Here is a 25,215-nt window from a genome sequence, read left to right on the forward strand (position 1 = left end):
GGCATTCCTCTGCCTGGTTGAGTATGAGGCCGAGACACCGTCACACAGAAAAGGCAATGAAGTGAAACTGAGTGATCTAGAGCTGGCTCTTTCTAATGACGGTGGAAAGCGGAGATCATTCAACTCGGCCCTCCCATCTCTTCGCTGACTGGGAGGGAACAGATGTGACTGGCGTAGGAGCTGAGGTTGGGCCTTGCTAACGAGGTCTCCCCACATCTCGAAACGCTGCTTTACCTTGAGATCTTCGACCAGCGGGGAAGGGGCCCACTTCTCGGCTGACGCCTGGTAATGCTGCAGCTCTGGCTCAGCGGGGTACACATGCCGCTCCATAGACTGCTTCAGCCGCTGATACAGCTCCCTGACTGGTGGGGAAAGGCCTTCTGGAGAGAAGACCAGAGCTCCCTTTGAGACATGAGCTGGGGAAGAGTCTGTCGAGGTGACATAACTCCTCATGCCTGGGGTCCTCGGCAGGGACTGTGGCCTGGCCCGTGTGTGGTGGGGCCTTGTTAACGGTTTGGTGGCTGGCATCTCCTTGAAAATCCGGAACCCTTCTTTGACTGCAAAATCCCATGCCAGGTTAGACATAAATTCAGTCAGCTTTCCAGTTTGTTCCCCAGTAGCCGAGCTTGCATGCCCTAAGCAGAGGCAAAGAAAACCAGTGAGTACCCCCTAAATAACCCTTAATAGTGATGCTAACATGTGACAGTATTGTTCCATCAGCCGCTACTACCACTTGCTGAGCACTTGACCTGCACCAGACTCAGCGCTAAGTGCTTGACATGCATTATTATAGCTAATTGAATTCCTGGAGCTACACTGTTTTAATCCCCACTTTACAGACAAGGATCCAGGTTTTAAGGAGGAGACGTGCCCAAGCTTACATCAGTGGGCTGGGAGCAGAAGTTGGACTCAGTTGGCCTGCTCCCTGCTCTTTATCTCTTCTTTTCCTAAAGAAACTAAATTAAATTGGGAATTCCCCAAATCACTTCTGCTGTCACCTTGGCCTATAGGAAGCCCTGCCATGAAATTCATAATGATAGTCACAGGGGATTGGATTAATGGCTAGTTCCTGGGCACCACTTTGTCTAGATCAACACTGTCATCAGCATCACAGAAGTCACACTACTCATGCTCTGTTTTTTTCTTTGCTTAATACACATATCAAGACTTTTTTAAGAAAAGATTTTTGAAAAAATTTAAATTAAGATGTAGTGTACATACATCCTCTTTATAAAGCGTACAGTTCCGTGAGCTTAGTCAGGCAACCACTGCCACCATCAAGATCAGTACACATATTCCCATCATCCCCAAACTTCCATGGGGTCCCTCTGTAGTCAGACCTTTCCCCTTGCCCCTGGGGAATAACACTGATCTATGTTCCTGTAGTTTGTCTTTTCCAGAATGTCACATAAATACATGTCATGTTCTTTTCAGTGTGGCTTCTTTCACTCAGTATATCTGGGATCCATCCATGTGTCTCCTTATACTGTGAACATTGCCTTTTTATAGTGGGATTTTTCAGTCAGCTCACCTGGATTGTTTTTAGCATTTCCATGTTCTAAAGAGACTGTTTTCCTCATCTGCTTTGTATCAATAAATGGATCTTTGCCGAGGCCTATTTTACTTCTGGCTCCTGCCAATGGTCAAGGGCTAGTCCTCAAAAGAACCATTCTCATGCAGCTTTGGTTTTAAAGATATTACGCTATTCCTTACAAATTGGGAACCAGATCCACACAGCAGAGAATGCAGCCCACTGGACTTCAGCAAGTCTTTGCTTGGCACCTTCTGGGTACTGGGTATGGACCCAGGCCCTGGGGGGCCAGTTGGGAATCAGGTAACCCCCTTCCCTGAGTCACAGACTTACAGCGAGGGCCACTGAGCACGAGTGGGCTAGGCTACATTTTCCCCTCCTAATTCAGACTGTACAGGTCTCATTGAAGGGAAAGATATCCCCCCCTTAACATTCACTGTTATTCATAATGATTTTTTCTATTGTTTTCTTTGTTTCTATTTCATTTATTTCTGCTCTCATCTTTATGATTTCTTTCCTTCTACTAACTTTGGGTTTTGTTTGTTCTTCTTTCTCTAGTTCCTTTAGGTGTAAGGTTAGATTATTTGACATTTTTCTTGTTTCTTGAGGTAGGATTTTATTGCTATAAACTTCCCTCTTAGAACTGCTTTTGCTGCATCCCATAGGTTTTGGATTGTCATCTTTTGGTTGTCATTTGTCTCTAGGTATTTTTTTTATTTCCCCTTTGATTTCTTCACTGGTCTCTTGGTTATTTAGTAATGTACTGTTTAGCCTCCATGTGTTTGTGTTTTTTATGTTTTTTTCCCTGTAATTTATTTCTAATCTCATAGCGTTGTGGTCGGAAAAGATGCTTAATGTGATTTCAATTTTCTTAAATTTACCAAGGCTTGATTTGTGACCCAAGATGTGATCTATCCTGGAGAATGTTTCATGTGCACTTGAGAAGAAAGTGTATTCTGCCACTTTTAGGTGGAATGTTCTATAAATATCAATTAAATCTATCTGGTCTATTGTGTCATTTAAAGCTTGTGTTTCCTTATTAATTTTCTGTCTGGATGATCTGTCCATTGGTGTAAGTGAGGTGTTAAACTCCCCCACTATTATTGTGTTACTGTCGATTTCCTCTTTTATAGCTGTTAGCATTTGCCTTATATATTGAGGTGCTCCTATGTTGGGTGCATGTGTATTTATAATTGTTATATCTTCTTGGATTGATCCCTTGATCATTATGTAGTGTCCTTCCTTCTCTCTTGTAACATTCTTTATTTTAAAGTCTATTTTGTCTGATACGAGTATTGCTACTCCAGCTTTCTTTTGATTTCCATTTGCATGGAATATCTTTTTCCATTCCCTCACTTTCAGTCTGTATGTGTCCCTAGGTCTGAAGTGGGTCTCTTGTAGACAGCATATATATATGCGGGCCTCTCACTGTTGTGGCCTCTCCCATTTGCGGAGCACAGGCTCCGGACGCGCAGGCTCAGCGGCCATGGCTCACGGGCCCAGCCGCTCCGCGGCATGTGGGATCTTCCCGAAACGGGGCCCGACCCCGCGTCTCCTGCATCGGCAGGCGGACTCTCAAGCACTGCGCCACCAGGGAAGCCCTGGTCTTGTTTTTTTATCCATTCAGTGAGCCCGTGTCTTTTGGTTGGAGCATTTAATCCATTCACATTTAAGGTAATTATCGATACGTATGTTCCTATTACCATTCTCTTAATTGTTTTGGGTTGGTTTCTGTAGGTCCTTTTCTTCTCTTATGTTTCCCACTTAGAGAAGTTCCTTTAGCATTTGTTGTAGAGCTGGTCTGGTGGTGCTGAATTCTCTTAGCTTTTGCTTGTCTGTAAAGCTTTTGATTTCTCCATTGAATCTGAATGAGATCCTTGCCAGGTAGAGTAATCTTGGTTGTAGGTTCTTCCCTTTCATCACTTTAAATATACTGTGTCACTCCCTTCTGGATTGTAGAGTTTCTGCTGAGAGATCAATGGTTAACCTAATGGGAGTTCCCTTGTATGTTATTTGTCATTTTTCTCTTGTTGCTTTTAATAATTTTTCTTTGTCTTTAATTTTTGTCAATTTGGTTACTATGTGTCTTGGCATGTTTCTCCTTGGGTTTATCCTGCCTGGGACTCTCTGTGCTTCCTGGACTTGGTGGCTATTTCCTTTCCCATGTTAGGAAGGTTTTGACTATAATCTCTTCAAATATTTTCTAGGGTCCTTTCTCTCTCTTTTCTCCTTCTGGGACCCCTATAATGTGAATGCTGGTGTTTAATGTTGTCCCATAGGTCTCAGGATGTCTTCATTTCTTTTCATTCTTTTTTCTTTATTCTGTTCTGCAGCAATGAACTCCACCATTCTGTCTTCCAGGTCACTTATCTGTTCTTTTGCCTCAGTTATTCTGCTATTGATTCCTTCTAGTGTAGTTTTCGTTTTGGTTATTGTATTGTTCATCTCTGTTTGTTTGTTCTTTAATTCTTCTAGGTCTTTGTTAAACATTTCTTGCGTCTTCTCAATCTTTGCCTCCATTCTTTTTCCGAGGTCCTGGATCATCTTCACTATCATTATTCTGAATTCTTTTTCTGGAAGGTTGCCTATCTCCACTTCATTTAGTTGTTTTTCTGGGGTTTTATCTTATTCCTTCACCTGGTACATAGTCCTCTGCCTTTTCTTGTCTATCTTTCTGTGAATGTGGTTTTCGTTCCACAGGCTGCAGGATTGTAGTTCTTCTTGCTTCTGCTGTCTGCCCTCTGGTGGATGAGGCTATCTAAGAGGCTTGTGCCAGCTTCCTGATGGGAGAGAGTGGTGGTGGGTAGAGCTGGGTGTTGCTCTAGTGGGCAGAGCTCAGTAAAACTTTAATCCTCTGGTCTGCTGATGGGTGGGGCTGAGTTCCTTCCCTGTTGGTTGTTTGGCCTGAGGTGACCCAACACTGGTGCCTACAGGCACTTTGGTGGGGCAGGGCTCATGCCAAGGGGTATTTCCCAGAACTTCTGCTGCCAGTGTCCTTGTCCCCATGGTGAGCCACAGCCACCGCCCCCCCACCCGGGCCTCTGCAGGAGACCCTCCAACCCTAGCAGGTAGGTCTGGTTCAGTCTCCTATGGGGTCACTTCTCCTTCCCCTGGGTCCTGATGTGCTCACTACTTTGTGTGTGTCCTCCAAGAGTGGAGTCTCTGTTTCCCCCAGTCCTGTCGAAGTCCTGCAATCAAATCCCTCTAGCCTTCAAAGTCTGATTCTCTGGGAATTCCTCCTTCCGTTGCCAGACCCCCAGGTTGGGAAGCCTGACATGGGACTCAGAACCTTCACTCCAGTGGGTGGACTTCTGTGGTATAAGTGTTCTCCAGTTTGTGAGTCACCCACCCAGCAGTTATGGGATTTGATTTTTTTTGTGTGATTGCGCCCCTCCTACCGTCTCACTGCAGCTTCTCCCTTGTCTTTGGATTGGGGTATCTCTGTTGGTGAGCTCGTGTCTTCCTGTGGATGACTGTTGAGCAGCTATAGCTGCGGTGCCGGAGCTCTCGCAGGAGGAGTGAGCGCGCGTCCTCCTTCTCCACCATCTTGAACCGATCCTCGATTCTTTTTCTAACAGAGGGTACAAAGTGTTTTCTTAATTTTCATTTCCTTAGTAGGATCTTGCTCTCAGAGTACTGCTTTGTCTCTTGGAAGGTCACTTGTATGAGCTTGGGTTGATTTAAAACTATCACTTCCGATATATTTTCCCAAATCTAATCCCAGAAGAAAAGACCACATCCACGACTGACGTCTTCCTAAACTGCAGCCACCAGCACTTTTTCCTTTCTAGAATTTCAGCAGCCATCTACAAGAATCCTAAACTTCAGTAACCACTTCTTAATGAAGGAACGTGGTACTTGGGGTCAGCTGGTATAGACTGTAAAATCAGCCCCCAGGCTCTGGTCACTGTTGTCCCTCTGCCAACCTAAGGATGAGCCCAAATCTCCTGTGATGACATCACAGAGAGAATGCCTTTGAAACACATTGTTCTTCTCCAAAACCCTCTTTCCCAGGGTGATACCAAGTATCTCAACTGTTAAAAAAAAAAAAAAAAAAGACTTTAACAGCTAATTAAGAAGACAAATGCGCAGAAATAATACTTGTGTTCAAAGAGTTGAGTTTTTTGTTTCCCTAATCAAATGATTTTATCCTATTCTTTAAAAAAACTGACTTCACTGTTTTTGCGTAAGAAAACTAAGGCACTTCCTCAGAATGTCTGCTGGCCTTCCAGGTAGGAGGGAAGGGAGAGCACAATCAGGATCAGAGGAACAGAGGCCTGAAAGGACAGCACATCTGTTTTTCCATGTGGTGGCAAACACTGGCGTGTTTTGCCTCTGAGGTCAAGACAAGCTTGAGGCTAAGCCAGCGGCTCACAGGATCTTGGACTGTCAAAGGGCTTCCTGATAGGCAACTTGAGGACAATCTGGCGAAGCTTATTGGTGTAGAGATTCTAGAATGAATAATTCTGTTTTAAAAACTGAGATATAATTGACATAATGGGCAAAATCGATCCAGCTATCCCCAGTCACTGGAGCAGAACCCAGTGAGAACTTGGCTGCCCACTAGAAAATGCCCACAGGCAATCAGGCCTGCACATCACTGTTTGGACTTAGCAGCCATTCTGTTTAATTAAATGTTTCTGGTTACCTTTCACTGCAAAACCATAACAAAAATTGGGAAATACTGGCTTAGAGCTGAGACTCTCCAAAAGAAGAGAAAATACCATTTCCAGGAATTACTGCTTATTGAGATCACAGAGGGTTAAACTAGAAATTCTCCGGATGCTGATTCTTCTCTGGAAAAATCACAACCTTCTATTGCCACTAACACCTGGCACAGTACCTGGCCTAGGAGAGGCTCTTGTGAGTGAATGGATGATCAATTCCCCTATTGCAACTGCCTTTCTCAGAAGATTCTGGCACCCTGGCTGAGAGCGACATGCTGCCAGAAAGCCTCGGGTATTGATGACCACGAAGCTAAGATGTCCCCATAGTACTAGCAAACCCACTGCTGGGCTTCTTTCTATGTGCCTTTTAAGTTTTCATCTCGGAAAATTTCAAAGACAAACAAAACTAGACAGAAGAATATAATGAACCTACAGGTTTCTACCACTCAGCTCCAACAATAGTCAAAGCATGGCCAATCCTATTTCACCCTCTGCCCTCCCCACCCCCACTGCCCTGGATTTTGCTAAAGTAAATCCCAAATACCACATCATTTTATTTATAAACATTTCATTTATGTCTAAAAACAAAGACTTAAAAACACCCACAACAATACCATTATCACACTTAAACAGTTAACTATGATGACTTAATATCATCAACTCTCCAGTCAGAATTCATTTTTCACTGATTGTCTCAAATATTTTTTTTCAGAAAATTTCTTTTTTCAAACAGGGATCTGAATAAGGTCCAAATACTATTTTTGGCTAATGTATCTTTTAAGTCCCGTTCAATCTATAGGTTCCCTTTTCAACATCTGTTCCCCTTTTTTATCTGTTGAAGAAACTAAATTGTTTGCTCTGTGAAGTTTCCCAGAATCTGGATTTTTTTGTGAATGGCTTTGCCTCAATGGTGCTGTTGAATTTGCTCCGCTGAACCCTCTGTTCCCTGTAAGTTGGTGGTTGGCACTCGAGGCTTGGTCAGATCCAGGTTCGACTTTTGAGGGCAGCATCAGGAGGTATGTAATGTCTGGCTGCCTCTCTCGATTTCAGCACCATTAATGCTTATTGTCCAGATGCATTCATGTAGTAGGGGTGGCAAATTGGTGACACGCTAATTCTATCATTGGGTCCAGGATGCTTCTCTAAAGAGAAACTTTCTCTCATCAATCATTTGGTTAGCCTGATATGTAATTTGTATAGGAAAGGCAGGATAAATGCTTGACTCTCTTCCCTTTATTTACCAATTTTCAGAGTAATGGGTTGCTTTCCTGCCAACCTCCAAAGTCACCAGTGAGACACTGTCTCTTTGTTTTAGTATCACTCTTTACTCATGGATTTAAATATATTTGATGTGTTTCATCCATTTCAGCTATCATCATACTGGTGCTCAAAGTTTCCTGTCATTAGCAAGTGGGAGCCTATTCAAGTTGACTCCTGAGACCTTTAGATATGACCCTCTTAATCTTCAACAACATCCTTGCTTTCTGGTACAGCAAGATGTTCCAGGTTCATCTTGTGGATATTCTGCCCTAGACCTGAAATCAGCCACTTTCTCCAAGGAGTCCTGGTTCCTTTTGGTGAGAATGGAATTTATAGATTATAATGTGCATAATTAGGGGTACTTAATGCTATTGGCTTAGTCACTACTTCTAGGTCTTTTGGGTAGATTCTAACTGCTTGCTTTCTACTTGCCTTCCTTCTACATAGGAAACAAACTTTAATCTGTCTTTCTACTTTCTTAAATAATTTAGGATATAGATTATTTCCATTTCTACCCTATAGAATTTAGAATTAAAACTAATAACACTGTGCCATCCTCGCATATATATATGAACACTCCATAGGTGACATATGTATATATCAAACCATCAGTTCTAAGTAGCGATACTTAACTTTTCTTCTCAAAAGTTCAAACTTAAAAGATACAGTCTAGGAAACAGTAGTTAAATAAAGTATTTTACCTTTTTTTTTAATTTTTTGGTACGCGGGCCTCTCACTTCTGTGGCGTCTCCCGTTGCGGAGCACAGGCTCCGGACGCGCAGGCTCAGCGGCCATAGCTCACGGGCCCAGCCGCTCCGCGGCACGTGGGATCCTCCCAAACCGGGGCATGAACCCACGTGCCCCGCATCGGCAGGCAGACTCCCAACCACTGCGCCACCAGGGAAGCCCGGAAAATCATTTTATATTCTTCTATATGGTTGAATTCTTATCATGTATGTTTTTACTTTAAAAATTTTTGTGCCTTATTTTAATAACTTAAAAAATTTTAAATATGATATTTAAAAAAATATATATATGATATACACTTAATGACAAATGGTTGAATTAACTGAATCTTGTAGTTCGGTCACGAGAGGGTTGCAGGGATAGAAGCCCCTTGGGACTCACAGCCCGAGGCCAGCTCTCCCAGGCCCCCATTACCTGTGAGTGTGTGCTTGTAGACTCCCTGCAGGATCACAGCAATGCGGAAAAAGGAGAAAGCCATGTAGAAGTTCCAGTTCTCAGCGGGATGGATCCCCATGTGAAGACAGTACATCCTGAAATACTCCTCTGCAGTAGGGATTCCCAGCTCAGACAGATCACTGTCACTCAAACCTGAAGCGACAGACAGACCCAGGACTAGGCAAAAACCCCATGCTCTCCTGTGGCTCCAAGTATTTGAATTCTGAAAATCATTTTGTCCCTTGGAAATCAGCTTCACAACTAGTTCAAAGGGTTATAGCTCATCATTTCAAGATGTCTGGAGTCCAGGCATGAAGCTGTTATTCACAATTTGGCTCTTAAAAGTTTCAGACTAAATTGGCAGTAAAGGAAGGAATGAGGGGCCTCCAGTTCCATCTGGGCCACAGTTCAGGGTGGATGCATATTATTTTCTATCAGTCATTTGATTAAAAAAATGGTATTCAAAGATCTCGCCAAATTATGAAAAAGATAACTGCAACAAATAAAAAATCTTACTTATTTCCTTCATTTGTAACATTTTGATGGTTTAGAAGCATGTAATATGTTCTGTTCCAAGAATTTATCCTAGTATAACTTATATACAGGCAAAGATATTACTACACAGATATTCACTGCCATTTTTTGTGGAAGCACAGGGAAGGTAATACTTAAAAAAACAAAACAAAACTGGAAACAAATATCCAAATAGGAATCAAACCAAATGCCTTATTAAGTTAATTCTATAACAGTGAAATCCTATACTGTCATTAAACATGACGCTGTAGAAGGAATACTCAATACCTGACTCTCACGAAGCAGCCCCATCACTAACTGTTTCAGCAGTTTGCCCCAAAGCTTTGAGAAGAGCACTGGCTCCATCCCTCACTCCCCCAGCAGCAGTTCCTACCTGGCTGAACGGGAGAGCTGGATGGCAGGTAGTGAGCCAGGCAGCTGTAGGCCACATCGGCAAGGGGGTCGCCTAAGGTAGAGAGTTCCCAGTCAAGGACGGCAAGCACCTCAGCCGTTTCCGGATGGAACAGCAGGTTGTCCAGCCTGCAGGAGCCACAGAAGGGATGGAGACAGTGCTAAGAAAAGTGACCGCTGGGCGTCTTCTGCTGACCCCTTCAGGAGCACTCCCCACCCCTCCCATGTGCCCGGGAGCCTGCATGGGCTGCATCCACCAGCTCCCTTGCCCTTTGGCTCAGCTGGGAGCAGCCAACGGGACACCAGCAGACAATGGGAAGGGGGCCTGCACATTAATTCCCCAACCCCCTCTCAGCAGATAGCTGAGGGACAGCTGTATTCCTCTCCTGAGGGCCACAGCTTTGGTCAGGTGGCCCTCGCCACATAGAGACCATGTCTGGATTCTGGTAATTACTCCTTCCCAAGATGGTTTTAAAACAGGTCTGCAATTTTTTGACACTCCTACCACAAAAGAAAGAGTCTAATCCTTCACCCCTGGAAGCAGCTCACTTCTAACAATTATAATACAGGTGGACGTGGTGCTGAGTGACTCCTGAGACAGGGACAGAAAAGGTGATCAGCTCCTCCCGGCCCTCTCCCCTCAGAACACACACCTTTGCAACCGTGAGCCACTAGGTAAGAAGTCCAGCTGGAAGCTGCCATACTGGAGAGACCAGGTGGGAAACCACAGAGACACAGAGAGGCTCAGGGAGCCCAGCTCTTCTCTGCCCTGGTGCAGGTGTGAGCGAGCCTTCAGGTGATTCCTGAGACCCACCTCAGTGGCTCAAACAAGCCATCCTGTCCCAGACTGCAGACTCATGAGTAAGATCATTGCTGTCGCTGTTGACAGCCACGCAGCTTTGGAGTTGTCGTTACAACTGAAGCCCGTGCTTGTACCTTCAGACCCAGGGGGTGGTACTAACTCCTGCTGTTGCACAGGCCAGGCCAGCCATCACAGAGAATCATCTGGCCCCAAACGTCAATACTGCCAAAGCTGAGAAACCCTGCCTTAAAGGCCACGCACAGGGAGAGCCCGTGTAGTGGATAATTGTCAACTGTAAACTGGGGCAAGACCAGCTGCTTAATTTCCCCTTCAAATACCCTTCCCATCACTTTCCACAACTAAGTATCAGCCCTCCTCATGCCCAGTCGACCTGAAGTCCCCATGCACCACTGTGGTCTGCTGCTGCCTGGGAAGGTGGAGGGGCAGCCACTCGATGAGCCTCTCCATTGGCGGGATGGTGCTGGTTTCCGAGGCTCGATACTGCTTGATCCATGTTTGTACCTGGCATGCAACATAGTCCCCTGAGGGAAAAAGGATTAGAACATGGTGTGCCATCTCAGCAACCTCCAGAGGTTTCGAAAATCAACCAGTGCGATGAAACCCTTTGTAACGTCTGAGGCATCTTCTTCCCATGACTAGACAATTTCCCACATGATGTTCCTGCCCCCTCAACCTGGAAGCCACTGCTGTTTTATCTTGGCTGGATCTGTGTGATCTGGGCATTGTTCCCAGCCACATAGCCTCCGAGCCTGATCCCTGGCCCTCTCAGATCCTATGAGCTTCCTAACAGCCTTTAATAAATCCCTTCTTGGCTAAAGGACAGTGTTTGGCTAAGAGCACAGGCTCTGGGGTGGATGGATGGTCTGGGTTTGGCTCCCAGCTCTGCCATTCTCTGTGTGATCTCAGGCAGGTTACTTTACCTTTCTATGCTTTTGTTTCCTCATTGATGAGATGGCCCTCATAGAGTTGCTGGGAGGACAAAATATGTAAAGCCCCTGCAAATGTTCCTGGCATGTAGTAAGTACTACATGAGTATTTGCTATTATTCAGTTGTTTGCTACCAGAGTTACCACAGTTGAGGAACTTGCAAGTTATATCTGGGACCACAAACTGGAGGGAGTTCTGGAGTTGCCTGGCTCACAGTTAAGCTTTTCAACTAATTTAACCTCTCTAAGCCTCCATTGCTTCATCTGTACAATGAATGTACTGCCACCTATATTCCCTAGGACCACTGAGAAGGCCAAATGAAGTCCATATATAATATGCCAAACACAGAAGGCTGCTCAATGAATAATGACCATTATTACTGTCACTGTTATTAGTTGTCAGTTGACAATTATTGTCACTATTAAAACAATTCATAATTAATAACACATCACGCCACTAGCTCTAAGTCAAGCCCTCACCCCTCATCTGAGAGAAAAATGTTCCCCAGAAGCTTGAAGACAAATATAGAGAGATTGAGCTCCTTCTGTGAGTCCACGGCACACTAAGAGCACCCAGACACCTGTCCTTCGGAGGATCCAGCAGGGCTGGATGAGAGGTGAGATCAAAATCCACAGGAACTTAACCCCAAACAAATCAAGCCTTTAGAACTAACTTCCAGTTTTCAGAATTATAGGAAGTAGAAGATAGCAGGAAATGAAATCATAAGGTAACAATCAAAACAAACCTATAATATACTTACCTGGTCCCTTAAAAAATTCATTAAAAAAAAACAGTGAGGGGACTGTTCTAGATTCTTTGATCGGATCCCGATTTGGAAAACCAACCAAAAAAACTCACTTATAAAAGATGTAAGGGGGGTAATGAGGAAATCTGAATATGGACTGGGTTCTATATATTCTGGGAAAATGGTAAATTTCCTTGGATGTGATAATGGTGCTGGGAGATGTCCTTACTATTAGGAAATGTAGGAAATGCGTACTGAAGCTGTTAGGAGTCAAGCGCCAGGATCTCTACAACTTTGTTAATTGTGCAGATAGAAACAGAAAGAGCTATATAAAGGAATACGGCAAAAGTTAACCATTGTTAAAATCAGTTGTGGGCATATAGTTATTCATTGTACTATTTCACATTTCTAGAGTTTGAAAATTATCATAATAAATTGAATACAAAGGCCACCAGGAACTGAGCCTTTGCGGAAGGAGCCCCTCAGGAAAATCTCCTATATGGATTTAGGATGTCCCCCTGCCCCCCACGCATACACCCCCCCCCCCCAATGGCTGCATGCAAACATGCACCACAAAAGCACTTAGTCACAAAAATATATTGTTAGGCTGAAAGTACAGCAGGTAGGATTGCTTTTTGGATGCCCTCTATCTATCTACCCAGGCCCCAAAGTCAGGACTCAGATGTTGAGCCAAAATGATCAACCAGTTGCAATTCAACCTCAGACATTTTGGGGGGAGTTGAATAGAGCTGTCCCTGGCTCTGGCTCTGTTGGCCACTGGTCCCGAGCAGGCCTGCCAAGGCACTAACGCCCTTCCTCCCCAAAGCAGCTTGCCCTCTGGGATGAGAAAAGAGAATTATAGTTCCCTGCAGGTCCTTGATGGAAAGGTTCTTTGTGATAACTAGACTGGACCTAAAGGATCTGGTCAAAAGTCCCTTTTGATCAGAAATCATGTTGGTGTGCTTTTTCTTTTCCTTACAAATTTAAATTTGTTCTCTTCAATAAATCATATATTCACATGGCTCGAAATTAAAGTGACAAAAAGGAGTGCAATAAAGATTTTCTCCCATCCCCCTGCCCAGCCACTCAGCCGTTATTCCCCAAAGGCAACCCATGTGACCAATTTCTTAGGCATCCTTTTGGAGATATCTTCACGTGTGCAAATAAACATTTAAATTTATTCAAATATACCAATTTCACACAAATGGTGTACTATCTATATATAGCCAATGCCCCACGCAGCAGCTGGGTTCCTGACATAACTTGAGAAGAAAAGGAAGATCTGATGCCCCTGTAAACTGGATCAGTGAATGTGAAATTTGAGGAAGCTGCTTTATTCGATAAGGCTCCAAACACAGCCTTGCGGCCCAGGAGGCTGACCCTGAGTCATATAAAATCACACCAGATTTCTGCTTTGTCTCTTTGTCAAACTAATAGGCCAGTGGAAAGTGCATCAAAACAGTCTACTTTAAAAATAAAAGGCAAAGGATCCACTCAGCACATGGGAGAGGCCTCCTTAGGCTGCTCTCTCTCCACTGCGGGATGGGATGTCACATTGCCCATTGCTTCATGTGACAGAGGCTTTATCTCCATTCAAAACACTAGGACAGGTGCCATCTCCTTTGCTTTTCACATCAGCACTGTGAGGGGGGCAGGGCAGGGTTTTTTTGTTTTGTTTTATATTTTACTGAACCTTTACTGTTGAGAAAACTATAACAAAGTAATGGGACTTGCCCAAGGTCACCCCACAAATCAGCACCTGACTTCTGGTCTAGGGCTCCTTCCACTTTGAAACAATGGCTCAATATAGGCAACATCTATGGTCTTTGCCTGCTGACCCTTTTACTGGTAACTAGGGCTCCCAGATAAAATAGAGGATGCTCAGTTAAACTGGAATTTTGGATAAACAACAAATAAATTTTTACTGTAAATATTTTCCAATGAGACCCCCAAGATGGAGGGGAACCCCACTAAGCTGGTAACTCTGGTCAACAGGTTAGTGTATGATATGGATCAGGCTGCGTATGGAAGGGGTGAAGAACTCCATCAATTGGGGCTGTGAAGTCAGCAAGCCTGCTCTGTGGTAGCAAAGTTTCTCAAATGGTTAGTTTTGAGACCTCAGATCATGTGCCTATGGAATGACAGAATTTTAGGTAACTTGGTAGAAATGTGTCAGGAAGTTGATGTACTTTGGACACATACTGCAGCCTTTGATATGGTCCTAGACAAAACAGGCACATTTTGGTTAAAAGCAGAGAAAGAACAAAATACAGCTTATTTGAGAGATTCTTTTTGACCATGGTCAACAATGCACACTGGTTGAGAGTCAGACAGTCTTGAATGCTGCAGGGCAGACAAAGTGAAACTCTTTGGCTCATGCTAAAGTTTCTGCATGCAAAAGCATGAAGACAATGGTGATGGTGGTTATAAAAGTGTGTGCATTTGTCAACATTCGTAAAATGCTACATTTCAATACAACTGACTTCCAGAAAAAAAGAAAAGGGAAAACCTGACAATACCAAGTGCTTCCAAGCATGAGGACCAACTGGAACTCTCAGACATTTTTTAAAAAAAAGAAAGAAGAAAACAGAAACAAATTATACAAACAAATACCTTGGCATAATGGCATTTTAAAAATATATCCCTAAGTCTTTCCTCTAAATATTGAAAAGAATATTTAGACGAAATGGTGAAAAATGGAGAAGAAAATATGTATCTTAAGTACTTTTGGCCAGTATCGAAAAAAAAAAAGATTTAAATGATACAGTGAGATAAAAGTTTCAGGGAAGAGAGATTCTGTAGTCCATGAAGGGATTTATCTCAGGACAAAGCATCTAGGTAAGTGACACTTATACTAAAATGAAAGTGGATTTCCAAGTAGGAAGCTAACAAGCCCAGTGGTGCCTTAAAACCTTGGTACCATGGAAATCATGAAAGCAGAGGCACCAGTGAGGAAACAGCAGCACAGAAGACAAGTGGCCCCATGCTCACCATGTTTCCCATAGTCTTCTAGGCCTGCGGCCTTGAGGTCCACACTGTGAATCTTGCACAAGACTCTGTTCATGGCAGTGTAGATGGCCCGCCTCTGGCTGGGCTCCAAGCCTGGCAGAGAGGGGTCTTTGTAGATGAGGCCTGGGCAGTACTCCATCAGATAGAAGGGAGTGCCGATGACCCTAGCAGGGACACAGACAGGCTGTTTCAGTGGCCCATGATGTGGCAGGCTGTTAGTCATGGCACTGCTCTGTCCTGTGTGTCAGCTTTGAGTGCTGGGTGGGAGTTTGGATCCAGAGTACTGGAGACTTCCTTTTTCCTTTGCACATAAGCACAGGGGTTCGAAGTACTCCCTCCCCAAACCAATCCACACACACACATCCCTGTCTACACTTCCTTGCCAGCATGCCTCTCTTCTCTTTGGTCCACTTGTAGAAGCCATCGGAATGGGATTAAGTGTGATAATACAGGAAAGCAGCATGTTGAGAGGGGGATTTGGAGTCAGAGAACCAGGCTTAAGTGCCACCTCTGCCCTTCCTAGCAGTGTGATCCTGAGAAACATATTAAAGCTCTCTGAGCTTTGTTTTTTTTTAATCTATAATGCTTCAAAGGATAGTTAAGAATTAAGGGAGCAAATACATAGGGAATGCCTGGCATATGTTTCTGGCCTCAATGAGGGTTAGATAAGTATCCCTTCTTGTTATTGATTTTATTTTCATCATTATCCAGTGGTATGAATGGCATATACAACACCCCAAAGTATTAAGGTGACACACCAAAATGTCATTGATCCATCTTTTTGTCACTACTAGAAATCAGTTTAGTACTCTGAAAAGTTGTTTTGAAAATTCTACTATTAGGGCTTCCCTGGTGGTGCACTGGTTGAGAGTCCGCCTGCCGATGCAGGGGACACGGGTTCGTGCCCCGGTCCGGGAAGATCCCACATGCCGCGGAGCGGCTGGGCCTGTGAGCCATGGCCGCTGAGCGTGCGTGTCCCGAGCCTGTGCTCCGCAACGGGAGAGGCCACAGTGGTGAGAGGCCCGCGTACCGCAAAAAAAACAAAACAAAACAAAATTCTACTATTATAACTATTCATCCTGACTTGAACATGGCCTAGATATTAAATTATATTATTAAATTATTTTTAATTATCTTAAATGTAATATTGTTGTGGTTATGAAAGAAAATATCTTTATTCTTAGAAGATGTACGCTGCCTGAAACTTACTTCAAAAGTTTCAGTGAATAATAATTTATACACATGCATATAAGATATACTTATTAACTTACAAAATAATTATATAATTATTTAATAAAACTTATTAAATTGTTATAAAACATTTTAAGAAAAATGTTATATATAATTAACTATTTCTATAAAATTATTTTATCTATATAGTACACCTATTCACATATATACACATACACATATATACATATACATAGAAAGCAAATGTGGCAAAATGTTAACAAATGTTTTCATCTAGATGAAGTGTAAATGGGTGCTCATCATACTATTTTTTCTTCTTTCAACTTCTGTGTATGTTTCAAAATTTTCATAGTTAAAAAATCGGGAAAAAAGAGACAGACTCAGAAAGCATATTATAAAGCAGTTCAAAAACAGTTTAGAAAGCCCACAATAAAAAAATTAATTAAAACAAGCAACATGAAGCTAGATGGACATATATTTTTTTAAATGTTTGAAAAGATGTTTCCTACCAATTCTCACGAAAGCAGGCATTTATCTTTCAGGATAACTTAAAGATCTGTGAACTTCTAGGGGAGGTAACTATAAAATCTCTTTTCTCTTCTACCCAAATTTTACTTGCCTTTACTCTAGCAAACTGGAATGTGTTAGTGTAAGGACTTTTCTCTTCTGTAGCTTGAATACACAATAGAAAAAATAAATCTGAACATTACCTTGAATCCTCACAGAGGTCAAGAACTTTGGGGACAGGGACTCCAGCATTCGCAAGGGCTTTCATTATCCTGCCAGAACAAAGAAAAATGAGAGACACTGCTGAATGAGATGACTGGATTTTCTTGAAATTATTATTAGTTTTTGTTTTTGTTTTGTTTGCGATACGTGGGCCTCTCACTGTTGTGGCCTCTCCCGTTGTGGAGCACAGGCTCCGGACTCGCAGGCCCAGCAGCCATGGCTCACGGGCCCAGCTGCTCCACGGCATGTGGGATCTTCCCGGACCGGGGCACGAACCCGTGTCCCCTGCATCGGCAGGCAGACTCTCAACCACTGCACCACCAGGGAAGCCCTGAAATTATTTTTTGATTTAAAAATTTTACATGCAGAAATTAAAATGGAATGCTAAAATTTAAAAATTTCAATTGACCCAAGAAAGCAAAAAGGCAAGGAGAACAAAAGACAAATGGGACAAAGATCAAACAGCAAAATTATAGACCTGAGTCAAACATACTGATAATTACACTAAATTTAATAGAGTAAACATTCCAATTAAAAGACAGAAGTTGTCCTACTGGGTTCAAAAGCAAGACTTAATATACTGTCTATAAGCGACATGCTTTAAATATAAAAACATAGACAGAAATAAGTAAAATAAAATATGAAAGGATGGAAAGGGAAGTTCCATACAATTGGTAAGCATAAGAAAGCTGGTATAGCTATATCAATATTAGAAAAAGAGACCTTAAGGCAAAGAGAACTACCAGAGTTAATTCACCAGGAAGATATTACAATCATAAATGTGTATGTGCCTTAAACAACAAGGTCATACTGTATAGCACAGGGAACTGTATTCAGTATCCTGTGATAAACCATTATGGAAAAGAATATGAAAAAGAATATATATATATAAATACAGCATAAAAAAGAATATATATATTTATAACTGAGTCACTTTGCTGTATAGCAGAAATTAAAACACAACATTAAATCAACTATACTTCAAATTACAAAAGTAAATAAAAAATGTGTATGTGCCTAATAAAAGAGCTTCAAAAATACCTAAAGTAAAAATTATCAGAATGAAAGATAGAAATGGACAAACTCAAAATCATAGCTGAGACTGTAAAATGCCTTTATCAGTAACTGACTTTATCAAAACTATACTAACTAGAAAAAGTCAGTAAGACACAGATCTGAACAACACTACCAGCCAACTTGACCTGATGGACATTTCTATAACACTCACACAGACACTGCAGGATACACATTCTTTTAGAGTGCACACAGTATATTCACCAAGATATATCACATACTGGTCCATAAAATAAGTCCAAATAAATTTCCAAGTATCAAAATCTTTTTTTAAAAATAAATAAATTTATTTATTTATTTATTATTTTTGGCTGCATTGGGTCTTCGTTGCTGTGTCCGGCTTTCTCTAGTTGTGGCGAGCGGGGGCTACTCTTCGTCGCGGTGCGCGGGCTTCTCATTGCCGTGGCTTCTCTTGTTGCAGAGCTCAGGCTCTGGGTGCATGGGCTCAGTAGTTGTGGCTCACGGGCTCTAGGAGCGCAGGCTCAGTTGTTGTGGTGCATGGGCTTAGCTGCTCCGTGGCATGTGGGATCTTCCCAGACCAGGGCTTGAACCCGTGTCTCCTGCATTAGGCAGGTGAATTCTTAACCACTGCACCACCAGGGAAGCCCCAAGTATCAAAATCTTACAGAGTATTTCTAAGACCTCAATAGAATTAAACGAGAAATTGTTACTATGTGATAGCTAGAAAAAGCCCAAATATTTGGAAGTTAAATAACACACTTCCATATAAGCCATGGGTCAAAGAAGAAATCACAAGGGACATTAGAAAATATTTCAAACTGTAATAATAATAATAAAAACACATGTCAAAATTTGTGGGATGCATATGTGCTTACAAAGTAATTTATAACTTTGAAAGCTCATATTAGAAAAGAAGGAAGATGTTAAATCAATGGCCTAAGGTTACACCTAAGAAGGTAAAAATACACCCACAGTAAGAAGATGGAAAGAAATAAAGCTCAGAGCAGAACTAAATGAAATAGAAAATAAACAACAGAAAAATTAACAAAACTAAACATTTGTTCTTTTAAATTATCAACACAATGATAAATCCCTAGGTAGACTGATGAAAGAGAGAGAAAATACTATTAATCCACAGCAAGAATGGTAAAGATGGGAAATCACTACAGATCCTACATACATTAAAAGGACAGTAAGGGAGGACCTCCCTGGTGGTGCAGTGGTTAAGAATCCGCCTGCCAATGCAGGGGACGTGGGTTCAAGCCCTGGTCCGGGAAGATCCCACATGCCGCGGAGCAACTAAGCCCGTGTGCCACAACTACTGAGCCTCTGCTCTAGAGCCCACCAGCCACAACTATTGAGCCTGTGTGCCACAACTACTGAAGCCTGCGCACCCAGAGCCCATCCTCCACAACAAGAGAAGCCACCACAATAAGAAGCATGCGCACTGCAACGAAGAGAAGCCCCCACTCGCCGCAACTAGAGAAAGCCCACGCGCAACAACGAAGACCCAGCACAGCCAAAAATAAATTAAAAAAAAAAAATAGTAAGGGAATATTTTGAACAATAAATTCAACTGTTAACATGAAATGGACATATATAAGTATATATTTTATAATATAATTTTATATTTTTTAATAAATGTACAAATTCCTTGCAAATTACAATTTACCAAAACTAAGGCAAGACGAAATAAAATACCTGAATAACCCAATATCTATTACATCAAAACCATAATCCAAAAACTTTTCCTAAAAAACCTCCAGGCCCGATGGGTTTACTGATAAATTCTATGCAACATTAAGGAAGGAATTTTTTTAAATAGAAAAATAATTAGTTGGTCTTATCACCAATAACTGGCTCCTGCTTTTGGCTGCCTGCTGTCCTTTCCCCTTTTCATGTTCTGCTAGTAATACCTAGACATTCCTTTGGGAAACAGCTCTCCCGCACTGTAGGTTCACATGGTTTGGGTGAGAGTGACTCAATCCTGATTCCAGGGTTGAGCACAAGACCCAGATTTGGCCAATCTGAATAATGCATCCTCCTGACCACAGAGATTGGTTCAGGAACAAAGCTGTGACCCACGTTGGGCCAATGAGTCAATCTCAGGAGATATGCTGGAATGTTCACTGTGGTTATCAAGGAGGGAAGTGTTGTGAGATGGAGAGAGAGAATGAATGGGTCCTGGTGACATTATTTGGGCCCCTGGATCCAGCCATACCTGAAAGGTATAGATAATGAAGCCAATACATTTTACCACTTCTCCTCCTTTCTTTTTTTTGATTGCTTAAGTCAGGCTAGGTGGGTTTCTGTCAATTACAATTTGTACTAACAAACTACCCAAACATGACCAGGGTAAACATTTTGGTGTGTTCCTTTCCAATATATTTGTTTCAATGTACAAGTCTTTACAAAAAACATAGTTAAGATAAATATAGTTTGTATCTGTTTTTGCTACATTAAAATTTTATTTTCGGCAGAGTCCCCTGGTGGTCCAGTGATTAGGACTTGGCACTTTCACTGCCATGGCCTGGGTTCAGTCCCTGGTTGGAGAACTAAGATCCCCCAAGGCACAATGGGCGGCCAAAAAGGAAAAAAAATTTATTATACATATTTTAATTTTATTATAGGCATCCTTTTATTGGCTGCAATAATAGCATAATCATTAAGACTGGGGTATGGAATCCTACCAGCCCTGGGTGTGAAGCCAGACTCCATCACTCACATACTAGATGTGTGTCACTAGGCATGTTGCTTAACTTCTTTAAGCTTCACTGTCCTCATCTATAAAATGGAGATCATAATAGGACCATATCAGGGAGTTGTGAGAATGGTTTGAATTAACAATATATTCAAAGCATTTATTTAGTGCCTGACACATACTAAACACTCAGTAAATGTTAGCTATTACTATTATTGTTATTGTTCCAACAAGCAGAAATACCAAGGTCTGCATAATCATTACTCATTTATTGTACCTGTAGGTTTCCAATTTTTTTATTATAAACTACACTGCAGTGAGCATATTAATGCATAAAGCTTTTCTCTCTATTTAGAGCTATATTTTTTTCAACTTTACTTTTATTTAAAATGAGGCCATATTTTCCTCTTATCAAAAGAGAGTTCAACTAGAACTGTCCATTTTCTCATCTGTAAAACAAGAGCATGAATCAGCTGACGACATTCATTCAGAACTCAATTTCTTTATCGTATGATCACTAAGGTCCTCCCTAAATCTACTATACTAAAGTTCTAAGCAAAGGAAAATATAGTACTAATGACATGTTTTGATTTTTATTTCTTAGAGTTCAAGTGTCCACCATTCACCCTGGTCTAAGCTTAAGGAACCATTCACGGGGATACAATGCAGATGGGAGGGGAAAACAGAACCCTCACACAAGCTGTGGCGTGCTGCAATCAGGCTTCTGTTTGAAAAATAATCTTCTCTATAGCTTTCAAGTGATAACTTTGTCCCGGCAATGCTTCTTGTTTCAAACGGATTTTCTCTGGCTCTTCCTGAACACTTTCTGAGGAATCATCGACCTCTTTGATTTCTGAAGAGGAAGCACTCTCTACTGTCACAGTCACAGGAAATTCTGATGGACGTGCTGCTTTTTGCACGTTCTGCAGTATGCCACGGCCGGAAACCAGACACACCAGGTGGTAGAGGTTCAGAACCATAACTTTCTTTACCAGCAGAGTGTTTCCTTCCACTACTTACAGGCTGCTTTGCAGCCAATCTCTAATAGTAGCTTTTCCTTTTCGATCACTTCCCCAAATTAGAGTTCTCTTTTTCTGTCTAGCAGCTTTGGATGGTTCCTTCACGATGGAGAAGTTATCCACTGGTACTCTGACTTGGCACTCCTTCCATCTGGAGAACTTTTTTGATAACTGCTTTCATCACACAATGATCGGGTTTCTTTTGTTGTTGTTGCTTTTTTTTTTTGCGGTACGCAGGCCTCTCACTGTTGTGGCCTCTCCCGTGGCGGAGCAACAGGCTCCGGACGCGCAGGCTCAGCGGCCGTGGCTCACGGGCACAGCCGCTCCGCGGCATGTGGGATCTTCCCGGACCGGGGCACGAACCCGTGTCCCCTGCAACGGCAGGCGGACTCTCAACCACTGCGCCACCAGTGAAGCCCAAAAGTACCATTTTCTCCAAGCCATAAATCCTCACGAAGAGATTCTGCAAAAGCACGAACCCAGGTCACCAATGAGCTTGTTGCAGTTCAGAGTGATGTGCCTCCAACCAGGCATACAGTCAAGATCAGGTCTCCTGGAACGATGCCTCTCAGCCTAGGTTTCTTCATGCCTTCTGATAGTCTGATACTTTAAGATCTTGGCCACGTAATCTGCTCCCTGCCATGTCAGATTACAGCCCGTGAAGTTTACTGTCTTAAGAGTGATAGAGTTCTTTATACCTTGACAAAAAACTTTGTTAACATAGTTAAGTCTCTCTCTCTCAGAACTAGCCCACTTAGCTCCAGGTTCCTTAGCGCACCCGACACACTTACACAGCATTTATGAGCTCTACACAACTGGAAGGTCACATCTTTATTTCTTATCGCAGGAACACGACTTCTATAAACTTCATTTCTGTCACAACCTGTCTCGCCAAGCCGCAGCTGGAAGAAACTCTGGATACAGATCACGGGCAGAGGGTGCTCAAGAGCGGCGTCCAGTCCACCCCACGGAGGCGGTCGGCCTAGAAGTCCAGCAGGACCTCCCGCAGGGAAGCGCGAACAGCGGGCAGAGGCAGAGAGTCCTGCAGCGCACACAAGTCCTCACAGCGCCAGAAGTCGGCCACGCTGTCGCGGCGCAGCTTCACCGAGTGATCAGGGCCGGAGCGTGGCCTCGGGGACGCTGGCTGCGGACACGATGCCCACAGCCGCCTGGCGGTCCCTGCTCGCCTCCCGGCCCCTCGGGCGCCCACCGCCCGGCGGCTGCGGCGCCACATAGAGCTATATTTTTAAAGAGAGATCCCCTATTGGAATTATCAGGTATAAAAGTATGACTACCCTGAGGTTTTTATAAATTATGTTCTACTGTTTTCCCAAACAGTTTTCCAAATTTGATTTGGCATTTTATAAGCAGGTACCATACACATTTCATCTTCAAATGTACATTTTATTCCTTTACTAAAATAGAAATTCTGTGCATTCTTGGATTTTTGGATGTCCTTCTAACACTCCAGAATTCCTCAGTACGCTAGAAAGTTGGTGAGAGTTCACAAGCAGGAGGCACAGAGACAGTGGGAGTTCTACATTTCAGCGTTTCTCTTCTACAAGCACACACTCACTGGCACATGGGCACATTTATAAATGCTCACAAATGGCTACAGGCTTTTTCCTGTAGGCTTCATAAATGAACCCTGAAGGCTTCATAAATGTCAGTCATTAGTCCCCGTAACACTTAGAGAAGTCAGATTCAAGGAACCAAAAAGTCAGAGGAGAGACAGTAAATGGTGAGAAAGAAGAGGCCAGGAGCCGAAATCACATTTTCCTTCTACTCTCTGCAACCTTCCTTCGGCAGAACATGATAGGCTGGAAGGAAGGCGGAAGAGGAAGAGGAAGAGAAAGCTGTCCAGGAGAGGAAGCCCCACTCTGGAGTCCAGTCATCGCATTGCCACTCACTGTCCAAGAGTCTGGAGCTAGTGTTTTTCAACCTACTATGTTTAAATTTTCCTATTCACAAAGCAAAAGATTTTATTTTGGATGGGTTGTAATACATTTATCATTTTAAACATTTTATTATTAAAAATATCAAACATACATAAAAGTAGAGGGATTCATATAAGGAACCCCAGGTTTCAATAACTATCAACTCATGGCCATGCCTCCTTGGGCTACAACCCCACTTAATAGAGGCTCAAAAAAAGTCTAGTCTCCTAGAGGTTTAGGTAGAGAAAAGCGAAAACAAGCTCCTAAATAAAATTAGGTGACATGTTCTTATTAGAAATAATTTTGGAGAGTCACACTTGTAATTTTAAATGTCTCAAGGCACTTTAATGGAGTGCTGATTGGCCAGCTCAGGGGCTGGGCTGCGGAGGCTGGGGATGGCAAGCACACCCCCAGCTCTGAAAATTTACCTGAACTCCCTCTCTACTGCATGTGCGGATGGGAGCAGTGTCCCTGGCGGTTTCTTCCTCAGAACCAGCTGATGTTTAGCCAGCTTGATGTAGTAGGTGGGATTTGACTGCCATGATCAAACTGAAGGAGTTCCAATGGGCCTGCAAGTTTGAAAGCAAGGAAAACTCAAACCAGCTCTGGAGGACAAATGTGGACAGACATTCTTTCTTTCTAATGAGTACTGCATATGGGTGCAGAGGGCCCTGATTTGGAATGATCTGTAAGGAAAGCAGCTCCTCCCGGGGTACCAGACGTGATTGCGTCCCAGGCATACACCCCCACCTCCAGCTCGAGTCCAGAATATCACACTATGGTGTGGCAAAGGCCACTGGATTTACACCATGACAATTTTCACTTTGTGCAGGTGTCCAATTTTGTCCTTACTGCCAACTCCTGCTCCGTAAAGGAAAGTCTTTTAGTTCTGTTTGTAAAACACAAGCACAGTCATGGAAACCCATCTTGCTAAATGGAATGCTTTAAGCCGAGGATGAAAAGTGCCCTCACTTGAAAAGTGTGCCCCTCACCCCATACTCGGCCACACCATGCCTGACAATGACGTGACAGCTGAAAGGAGCTATGCAGAGGCCTGCAGCTCGAGCCAAAGCTGCTTTCAGGAGATGCGTTTCCCACCCCAGCAGGCTAAACTCTGAGGCTCCCTTGCAGAAACAGCCTAATTAACCCTAGTCTTCACAATGAGATGAACTCTACACACAGATTCGCAGGAAATGGGAGTTTGCCTGACTTAGCTGGTCTCATCAGAAAGGGTCCCTCAGCTTTGCAGAGGCTCTAAGAACAATCCCATCACTGGAAAAAATCCTCATGCGAAGCTGCATACAAAGAGTACTTTCAAATGGTACAGATGAACCGGTTTGCAGGGCAGAAATAGAGACACAGATGTAGAGAACAAACGTATGGACACCAAGTGGGGAAAACGGTGGGGGGTGGTGGTGGTGGGATGAATTGGGAGATTGGGATGGACATATATACACGAATATGTATAAAATGGATGACTAATAAGAACCTGCTGTATAAAAAAATAATTTTTTTTTTTTTTTTTTTTTTTGGGG

At 42.9% G+C, this 25,215-nt stretch overlaps 1 protein-coding gene across 1 annotated transcript in view; it reads right to left on the reverse strand.

Moving 5' to 3' along the window:
- ACAD10 (acyl-CoA dehydrogenase family member 10) overlaps positions 1-25,215 on the reverse strand; it is a 46,209-nt gene that overhangs the window by 10,079 nt on the left and 10,915 nt on the right. Inside the window, 8 exon segments of the mRNA XM_007464875.1 lie at positions 235-635; positions 8,620-8,793; positions 9,548-9,693; positions 10,758-10,908; positions 15,051-15,232; positions 16,970-17,038; positions 24,109-24,217; positions 24,220-24,249. Of these exon segments, the coding sequence (XP_007464937.1) occupies positions 235-635; positions 8,620-8,793; positions 9,548-9,693; positions 10,758-10,908; positions 15,051-15,232; positions 16,970-17,038; positions 24,109-24,217; positions 24,220-24,249 (1,262 nt within the window).

This window comes from Lipotes vexillifer, unplaced genomic scaffold (genome assembly GCF_000442215.2).
Source record: "Lipotes vexillifer unplaced genomic scaffold, Lipotes_vexillifer_v1.1 scaffold2030, whole genome shotgun sequence".
NCBI classification, from domain to species: Eukaryota; Metazoa; Chordata; class Mammalia; order Artiodactyla; family Lipotidae; genus Lipotes; species Lipotes vexillifer.